Source organism: Manis javanica, chromosome X, assembly GCF_040802235.1.
Source record: "Manis javanica isolate MJ-LG chromosome X, MJ_LKY, whole genome shotgun sequence".
Classification (NCBI taxonomy): Eukaryota; Metazoa; Chordata; class Mammalia; order Pholidota; family Manidae; genus Manis; species Manis javanica.
The window spans coordinates 129,996,266-130,006,379 of record NC_133174.1 but is presented as its reverse complement, the minus strand read 5'-3'; the positions used below and the strand labels follow the sequence as shown (position 1 = coordinate 130,006,379).

At 54.6% G+C, this 10,114-nt stretch overlaps 1 protein-coding gene and 1 long non-coding RNA gene across 2 annotated transcripts; both read right to left on the bottom strand.

Moving 5' to 3' along the window:
• Nucleotides 1-1,272: 1,272 nt before the first annotated feature.
• Nucleotides 1,273-2,682, bottom strand: LOC140843043 (melanoma-associated antigen 10-like; the record flags this gene model as incomplete). The annotated part of the gene is made up of 1 exon (XM_073227543.1): nt 1,273-2,682. A coding segment is annotated over one exon (969 nt), but the record flags the coding sequence as incomplete, so codon positions are not given.
• Nucleotides 2,683-2,700: 18 nt separating this feature from the next.
• LOC108407900 (uncharacterized) lies at nt 2,701-8,061 on the bottom strand. Its single transcript, XR_012127385.1, has 4 exons — nt 7,957-8,061; nt 4,090-4,208; nt 3,036-3,109; nt 2,701-2,898 (listed from the first exon to the last, which is right to left on the bottom strand). It is a non-coding gene; the product is annotated as an uncharacterized lncRNA (long non-coding RNA).
• Nucleotides 8,062-10,114: the final 2,053 nt, after the last annotated feature.

The following is a 10,114-nucleotide window of genomic DNA, read 5'->3' as shown; positions in this document are numbered from 1 at the left end:
TCCCAGCCCTGTCACTTACTGGCAATATAAACTTGGGGAATTTACCAACTGCTATGAACCTTAGATTCATCACCTCTAAAATGGGTTTGATAAGTTCTGTCTTGTAGGACTGCCCGAATGCATGTAAAGTAAGAAAAGCATTTAGTATACAGTGCCTGGAATTTATTGGGTCTTTAATAAATGGCAGTTATTTGTAGTATTATTTTGCCCCCAGATCCTAACTGCCCTCTCCTCTGGGACTATTTTTATCCAGGACATCTCCGGTAATATGCAGCTCAATAGGAGACAGAATACCAAATCAGGCAAAAATGCAGCTTCACAGATAAAAGTCATTAAATTTTTCCTCTTAAGGAATATATTAATTTGGGTATGGGTTAGTCTTACCCAGCTGATATAACTCGAAAGTTCCTAGAATTTATGTCAAAGACCAACTCCTTCCTTCCCTCCCAGGGCTTTAACACTCAAGAAAACCTGGCTTTAACATCATTTCAATGGAGCAGGCTCTGACGTTCTCAGGCCAGAGGAAAGAGGGCCAGCCTAGTGGCTTCTGGGTACCACCTCAAGGGAGTATCACCCTCTTCTCAAGAAGCCATTGCAGATGATGTGTACAGAACACCTAATTCATGCACCGTGTTCACTGCACTGGGTCAAGAGTTCAAGATACCTTCCATACCTGCCACAGGTGGAGATTTATCTCTGGTTTATCCACGACCTAAAAGTAACTAAGCAGTTTTCCATTTCAGGCTTTTCTCTCACCTGTAAAACACAGTCTGAGAGTCTAGCTCCTGCCACTGCCCATAGCTTAATAATTTATTCTCACAGAAGGAATTGCAGTTTCCCAAAGCCCCAGAATGCCTTGGTCAGAGCATTTGCACTTAAGTACTCACATTTGGAGCCCCTCCTCCTCACTCCCTGTTACTTTTCTTTAGGTATCGAAGGACATCTCACCATCTTCCTGATATGGTTGCTGCTCTTAGCCTCTACCGTTCTGTGTAGGGCTGTATATTGTTTATCCTAGTATTTCCACTATTAGTACAGTGCTTTTCAAGGAGAAAATGTCCAATTAATGTTTGGCAAATAAATGAGTCAGTGAGCACGGTCTTTCATTCATTAAGAGTTATTAAGATTATGCCTACGTTCTTGAGTAAGCCAAGCAAATCCAGGTATACCTCTCATAGTTTTACAGAATATACTAAACTGGTTAAGAGAATACAAAAATTGAAATGTATTAAGATTATGCCTACTTTCTTGAATAAGCCAAGCAAATCCAGGTATATATCTTTTAATTTTACAGAATAGGTTAAAGTGGTTAAGGGAATCTGAAAGTTAACCACCTTTTACATTTTTTTTTCTATTTTCTGCTGGGCTGTTTCACATTTCCACAGAAATTCCTATTCCAATGTTATCTTGTACTAGATCCCGAAAAAGACAGGTGGTTTCCTAAATTTTTGCAAAATATTGAAACTTATTCTTACACTTGTTAAACAGCAATAAAAGTGTTACCAATGTTGTTTGAAACTTAGATCCTAAAGCTAATAAACCTTCTATTAAGAACATTTGAAAAAATACTAAAAGAAAAAAAAATAAACCTCAGTCACCCATAGAGAACAGGAAGGCAAAGTTGTTGTGCCCTGTGTTCTCCCCAGCCTGCCCCTGCCCCTGCTCTACTGAGACACTGACTGCTCTCTTCAAATGCACAGTAAAGATCTGGGCTCATTCTTCAGTTGGGGCGGGAGAAACTTCTGACCAACGCTGAGCAATGAACATGGCATTGTCCACAGAGCTAGTTGTGGCCTGCTCTCTCTCATCCTCATCTCTTAAGGCCACCTCATACCAGTGTGAGAAGGAAATAGCATCAGTCCCTCTGATTTTGGCCAAAAATTCTAGAACTTTCATCTTGTTGGTTTCAGCATAAGCCCTCGGCCCCCACAGAAAGTTGTAGTGTGGAGGATCACTGCCAGGCACCTGCTGGTACTCTAGATAATTCTCCTGCACCCAGTCTCTGGTGATGAGCTTCCTGGGCTCCCCATAGATGAAGTGCTCCCTCCCAGCGTACACCCCCATCACATTCAGGAAATCCCAGATGCTCTTCTCAGAAGCGCAATTGCCCTCCATTAAGATCACACCCAGAATCATTGTCAGGAGGCCATTTGTGGGCATGCTCTGGCTGTCACTGATCTCATCACGGCTGAGATCCAGTGAATCGACAAGGACATAGAGGTGGACGGTGGGGTCCACTTCCTTCATGTCAATGCCAGAGATCACCTGCAAGCACTTGGAAGCTTTCTTGAAGATCATAGGGAACTGCTTCTTGTACCTTTTGAAGAGAGCTTTCAGCATTTCTCTCTTTGTAACAGGCTCCTTCAACTGATACTTGCGAATCAGGAAATGCACCAAATCAGTCACGTCCTGTTGTAGAGGCTGCCCGGGCAAAGATCTGGTGTCTGCTGACTTCTGTGGGGAGCTTGTATCTTCCTTTTCTTGGCTGCTGGAGTCTCTGCCCAATATGCTCCATGACAGGCGGGAGGCAGAGGAGCAGGGGCCCCGAAGACTCTGGGGAGAAATGAGTGTCACAGCAGCAGGCACGGACTTCTCCTCCTCTTCCTCCCCCTCCTTGGTTTCCTCCTCATCCTCCTCTTCCTCCCCCTCATCCTCCAACCCCGCCCCTTGCTCTTCCTCCCCCTTCCCATCCTCTGAAGTGCTCAGGATCCCAGGAGAGGAAGTGGTGGAAGAGGAGGTGGAGAAGTAGGAGAAGGTGAATGAACAAGTGGAGAGCTCATCCTCCTCGTCCTCAGCGGCCGGCATCTCTGCTTCTGGCCGGTCCTGTATCTCATCTGTACGTGGAAAGCCTGGCTCAGATGTGAGGCGTGGACGCTTTGGAAAGTGAGACATGATGACCTGTTGGGGGCAAGGGGTAGAAGTGTAAGCAGGAGAGTGGGAGATGGGATCCCACAGGCCTGAGGAGAGAGAGAGAGAGGGTCAGCGGCCTCAGCAGAGAAAAGGGCCCTTGGCAGCTCCCACAAAGGATTACTTACAGGTCTCCTCCTTCGGGGGTGCTCTGGGGCCTCACAGGGCTCCTGTCTTCCTGGATGGTTTGTCTTATAGGAACCTGCAGGAGGATGTGAGGAAGCTCGTCAGGGTGCAGCTGGCCACCACGACCTGAGGCTTCGGGGCTAATAGTGGGCGAGCAGGGTCTGGCACTGTATGGTGTCCCTTCTGCTTCAGTGTGGGTGAGGTCCTCAGGAGATATTCAGGGTGTGGACTTCACCTTGACTCCTAGCACTGCCCGGGCCTCCTCTGCTCTGCTGACCTGAAGATGTGTGCGCCGCACCAAGGCCCTCACCTCCCAGCTCATGGAACCCCTGACAGGTAAGGAGGGGCCGGCTCTGTAAGGTCCCCACTGTTCTGGAGTGGATGGTCCCCTCCATGCTCACTAAGGTTCTCACCTTCCCCCTAACAAGGCCTGCGGTTCCCAGCTCCCCCATTCTGCTCTGTCAGACCAGCGCAAAATTCTCAGAACAGGAACTCACAGTCCTGAGACCAATGAGTCAGAAGTGAAGGGTCAACACTTTCAACTACACCTGCCCCAGACCTCCCAGGCGACAGCAAGGGCTGGGCTGGCTGAAATTTGTAGGGATCCTTCTCTCCTGGCTGAGGTTACCATCATTCCTCTCACTGATGACTGGTAGGGCCTGGGACTCCCACCTCTGCTGTCCTGAGTGCAGCCCCTTCAGAACTATCCCTCACCTCCCTGAAAATCACTGCACACAGTGAGGAGGCACTACATCTTGCCACCCTCTGCTAGCTCCTTCCAGTGCTGACAGGAAGGGCTGGGCCCCATCTGTTCTGTGGTGGGACTACCCAGTCCCCCCTCACAGTAGTCATCTTTACTCCTGGTGCAACCTGGGACACTCCCTGCGGACAGGACACTGCCCACTCAGACCATGACCTCGTCTCTCTGAGATACCCCCCTCACCCTTGGAGACAGTGTGAGCATGCCATACCCAGCCACCCCTGCTTGGGTCCTCTCAGGATGGAGAAAAGGAAACAGGAAGACTCAGTGGGGTCTCTTTCAGGGGTGGGATGTACCTTTGGTCCTGACCAAATTCTTATCTTGACTCCTGGTAGAGTTTGGAACTCCTCCCTTGGAAGATGATGTGGCTTCCTCAGTTGACTTGCTTCACACTCTTACCAAGGCCCTCAACAACCTGAAACCCTCAAGACAAAGGTGAAAGAGACCATCATATCCCATGGTCTCCCATGATTGACAGCACGTGCTGGACCCCATCTGTTCAAGAGTGGGAATTACCTCTGTCCTCCTTCAAGGTATTCTTTACTTCTGGCAAGGCTTGGGTCCACCTCTTCTGGTGACCTGAAATCACCTTCTCAGACTAAGGATATCAGGGCAATAAAGAGGTGCTGCTGTGCTCCAGAGCCAGGCCCGAGTGTTCTCAGAGCTGACACAAGTGGCATGCTTCTGTGGGGCACCCACTGTCTGGACTAGGAGGTCACTTCACTTCTCCCTCGGCTAACTCACCTTAACACCTGGCAGAGCCTGGGACAACTCCCTCTACTGACCTGAGTCCACGTCACTAAGGAAGAAGCCTCCATCTCCCAGAATTCCACGATGGTGGTCTGAATACAACATGTGGGGGGCCCATTTCTCTGGGATGACTGAGGGGGCAGGGTGGCGGGGGGCACAGGGGTTCCCAGTCTGTGGTCAGTGTTCTCCTCAGTCCCCTCTCAGAGTCCTCATCTTACCACCTGGCAGTGCCTGGGACTCCACCCTCTGACGGAGCTGCGTCAGCACTACTCAGTGAAGTCTAGCATCCCACAGATTCCCACCATGGAGATCTAGACACAACACATCCGGGGGTCCAGGCAAGGCCTTAACAGGGGCGGAAAAAGGGAGAGGAATAGAGCAGAGGGAACCCACTGCGGTCAGCGCTCTTCTGAGTCCTCACCTTCCTGCCTGGCACTGACCAGGACTCCACCCACTGACGGGAAGGGTCCGCACCCCTCAGGAGAAGCCTCCCGTCCCTCAGATTCCCAAGACGGAAGCCTGGATACAGCACATCCGGGACCCTGCCTGGGGAGCTGGGGCTCCCTCTGTCCAGGAGGGGGACCTGGGGCGCCCTCCCTCTGTTCTAAGAACTCCCCTCAGTCCCCTCACGGAGTCCTCACCATCCCCCCTCGCAGTGCCCAGGTCTCCACCCACTGACAGGCAGGGTCCGCACCCCTCAGGAGAAGCCCTCCGTCCCTCAGATTCCCAAGACGGAAGCTGGATGCAAGACATCTGGGGCCCTGCCTGGGGGGCTGGGGTGCCGTCCATCCAGGAGGGGGGGCTGGGGTGCCCTCCTTCTGTTGCCAGAACACCCCTCGGTCCCCTCAGAGAGTCGTCACTTTACCTCCTGGCAGCACCCGGGACTCACCCTCTGACCACCTGGGTCCACACCCCTCAGGAGAAGCCTCCCGTCCCTCAGATTCCCAAGATGGAAGCCTGGATACAGCACATCCGGGACCCTACCTGGGGGGCTGGGGCTCCCTCCGTCCAGGAGGGGGACCTGGGGCGCCCTCCCTCTATTCTAAGAACTCCCCTCAGTCCCCTCACGGAGTCCTCACCATCCCCCCTCGCAGTGCCCAGGTCTCCACCCACTGACAGGCAGGGTCCGCACCCCTCAGGAGAAGCCCTCCGTCCCTCAGATTCCCAAGACGGAAGCTGGATGCAAGACATCTGGGGCCTTGTCCTTCTGCTGCCAGAACTCCCCTGAGTCCCCTCACAGAGTCCTCACTTTACCTCCTGGCAGCGCCCGGGACTCACCCTCTGACCACCTGGGTCCACACCCCTCAGGAGAAGCCTCCCGTCCCTCAGATTCCCAAGATGGAAGCCTGGATACAGCACATCCGGGACCCTACCTGGGGGGCTGGGGCTCCCTCTGACCAGGAGGGCGTGCTGGGGCGCCCTCCCTCTGTTCTAAGAACTCCCCTCAGGCCCCTCACGGAGTCCTCACCATCCCACCTCGCAGTGCCCAGGACTCTACCCACTGACAGGCAGGGTCCGCACCCCTCAGGAGAAGCCTCCCGTCCCTCAGATTCCCAAGATGGAAGCCTGGATACAGCACATCCGGGACCCTACCTGGGGGGCTGGGGCTCCCTCCGACCAGGAGGGCGTGCTGGGGCGCCCTCCCTCTGTTCTAACAACTCCCCTCAGTCCCCTCACAGAGTCCTCACCATGCCCCCTCGCAGTGCCCAGGTCTCCACCCACTGACAATCACGGTCCGCACCCCTCAGGAGAAGCCTCCCGTCCCGCAGATTCCCAAGACGGAAGCTGGATGCAACCTATCTGGTGCCCTGCCTGGGGGGCTGGGATGCTCTTCATTGAGGAGGGGGACCTGGGGCGCCCTCCCTCTGTTCTAAGAACTGCCTCAGTCCCCTCACGGAGTCCTCACCATCCCCCCTCGCAGTGCCCAGGACTCTACCCACTGACAGGCAGGGTCCGCACCCTTCAGGAGAAGCGTCCCGTCCCTCAGATTCCCAAGATGGAAGCCTGGATACAACACATCCGGGACCCTACCTGGGGGGCTGGGGCTCCCTCCGTCCAGGAGGACGTGCTGGGGCGCCCTCCCTCTGTTCTAACAACTCCCCTCAGGCCCGTAACAGAGTCCTCACCATCCCACCTTGCAGTGCCCAGGATTCCACCCACTGACAGTCAGGGTCCGCACCCTTCAGGAGAAGCCTCCCGTCCCTCAGATTCCCAAGATGGAAGCTGGATACAGCACATCCGGGACCCTACCTGGGGGACTGGGGCTCCCTCCGTCCAGGAGGGGGACCTGGGCGCCCTCCCTCTGTTCTAAGAACTCCCCTCAGTCCCCTCACGGAGTCCTCACCATCCCCCCTAGCAGTGCCCAGGTCTCCACCCACTGACAGGCAGGGTCCGCACCCCTCAGGAGAAGCCCTCCGTCCCTCAGATTCCCAAGATGGAAGCTGGATGCAAGACATCTGGGGCCCTTCCTGGGGGGCTGGGGCGCCGTCCATCCAGGAGGGGGGGCTGGGGTGCCCTCCTTCTGTTGCCAGAACACCCCTCGGTCCCCTCACAGAGTCGTCACTTTACCTCCTGGCAGCACCCGGGACTCACCCTCTGACCACCTGGGTCCACACCCCTCAGGAAAAGCCTCCCGTCCCTTTCCCAGCTTGGAGACTTGGATACAGCTGATGCAGGGCCCTGACTGGGGCCTAACAGGAGCGGATGGAGGGTAAGGGTTGGGGCACCCTCTTGGTGGTCAGTGCTCCCCTCAGTCCCCTTTCAGAGTCCTCACTTAAGCGCTGGTGGTGTCCACGACTCGTTCTTCCAGTGCTCCTAGTCCAGCCCCAACTGACCAAGCCTCACGCCCCTCAGACTCCCAAGATGCAGGTCCCATCGCACCACCGGAAAGCCTATCTTTAGTTTCCCTGAGCTAACAAGGAGTGTATGGCAGGGCTTGTCCCCCACCCCACTCCGCAGTGGGAGACCTCCTCCCTCAGGGTCTTTACCTTATGATGGGCCACACCTCAGACTCCTCCCGCCACTGACCTAAGTAGAGCCCCCCCACCCCCAGACGAAGCCTCATCTCCCTCAGACTCCCAAAATGGAAGTGATGAGACCACCTCTGCCTGGTGCTTTCCAGGGTTGACGGCAGGGCAGAGCTTAAACTCCTGTGTCTGTGGTGGGAGTGCCCATTGCTCCTCCTTCAGGGTCCTCACTTTATGCTGGGCAACACCTGGGTGTCCTTCCTGCACTGACCCGAGCAGGGGCCCTCAGATGAAGCCTGACATCACTCAGACTCCCAAAATGGAAGGCACAAAACACCACACGCAACCATCTGTGCTTGGGTCTTTCCAGGACTGATGGCACAGGCAGGGCTGACCTTGGCCCCCACTTTCTGCCGTGGGCCATCTCCGTTTCTTCGGGGTCCTCACCTTGAAACTGCCAGAGCTGAGGATTCCTCTCTCTTCTGACCTAAGTCTGAATGCCTCAGAGAGAGAGAGAGAGAGGGAGTTCCTCACGTCCCTCAGACTCTCGATATGAAAGTCTGAACAGTCACATCTGGAAACCCTGCCTGGCATCTTCTGGGCATGACTGCAGGGGTGGGGGTGGGGCTCGAGCCCCACGATCTGCAGTGGTAGGTGCCTCCACATGTCCCTCAGAGTCCTCTCCTTGGTGATTGGTCAGCCTAGGATTCCTCCCTCTGCTGAACTGAAGCCCACCCCTTAGGTTCCTGAAAGAGAAGTCGGAGTACCCTGCCTGGCATTCCCTGGTTTGACAGTAAAGTCAAGGCGTGACTAGGTGGCGGTCCTTTATCTGTGGTGGGAGCACCCCTCACTCCTCCCTCAGGGGCCTCTCTTTATGTTGGGCAATGCCTGGGACTCGTCCCACACTGACCTGAGTGAGGCTGCCCAGATGAAGCCCCACGTCCCTCAGACTCCCGAAATGGAAGGCACGAAACACCACATGCAACCACCTGTGCTCAGGGCTTTCTGGGACTGATGGCACAGCCGTGAGAAGTCTCCCGTTCTATCTGAGGGTCCTCATCTTGAAGCTAAATGCCTCAGAGAAAATCGCACGTCCCTCGGACTCCCAAGATGAAAGTCTAGACACACCCCCCTCCGGGAATCCTAACAGGCAAGGGTGCGTGGGGAACCCTCTACTATGCCCGGAGTGTTAAAACCACTTAGTCTTATCTCAGAATCCTCACCTTGACTCCTGCCACTGCCTGGGTTGTGTCCCTCTGCGGACCTGAGTTCATGGGACCCAGTACAATCGCTTCCCCTTCCTGAGAACATCAAGGTGGGGTGAGCGAGCATCCCATTTGCCACCGTGCGCCAGGTGACATCAGAGGCAGGGCAAGCCCCCACCCTGCTACTCCCCCACCCCCCACCATCTGATACTGTAGGCATCCCCTCAGACATGCCCAAAGTGTTTATATTTACTCCGGACAGGGCTTGCCTGGCCTCTGTTCTGCTGATCTGATGATGCATCCCTCAGTCCAAGGCCCCCATCTCCCTGAGACAGCCCCCTCTCAAAAGGAAATGGGGAAAGGGGCCTTCGGCCTGACTGCCCTGCCTGGGACCTCCCACACTGACAGCATGGGTGGCTTTCTGTAGGTCCCCCTCTGTCTAGGAAGGGAGTCTTCTCAGTACTCCCTCAAGATCCTCCTCTGGATGCCTGGCAAAGCGTAGGTCCCTTTCCCTCACCTGACATGGAGCCAAAACCACCAGAAAAAGGTTCTCACCTCTCTGTGATGCCCTAATGGGAAATCGAGGGACCACAACATCTAGCCACATGCTCTAGGGCCTCCCAGGGCTGAAAGCAGGGAAACTACTGGATTCTGTGGTAGGTTCCTCCTCTATCTGGGACCCCGGGTCTATTTGGTCTTCCTTCAGGATCCTCACCTTGATGTCTGGCAGAGACTGGTTCCTCCCTTCTCCTGACCACATCCAGGGATCATGCCCTGGGGCTTCCCAGGGCTAACCACTGAAATAGGGCAGGGCTGGGGCCCATTTCTTCAGGCCCTCACCCTGACAACTGGCAAGGTCTGGACTCCTTCCTCTGTTGACCTATGACTGCCACTCTTAGAGCAACACCTCCACCTTCTTGAGACCCCCTGACCTAGACATGAGGGGAGTTACTCAGCCTGAGACCCCTGCCTGGAGGCTCCTATGACTGACATCAGCAGTGAAGTAGGATTCTGCAGGGATTCACCCTCTGTTCTGGAAGGGGTGAATCCCTCAGTCTTCTCTTGAGGGTCTCATCTTGTGTCGTGGTTTCTCAGTTAAATATTACTTGGAAAGTGAATCCTCTCTGCCAGCTCTCACCATTTGCTCAAGTGCAACTCTGATAGAGAATGGCTTCATGTTCCAGGCTGGGTGCTGGGTGGAGGAGTAGCGACATGCATGACAGAGCAGCAGCCCAACTTCTCATAGGGTTTCTTCACCAGCCCCACTTAGACTTTTTAGAAACTTTTTATTCTAAAAAATGCATTCCCTGCATGGAAGAGACTGAACAGTGTACTTTTGAACAGTAGAGGTGATAGCATGAAACTCGGAGGTCCTGCCTCTTGGGAGCTTATCTAAAATT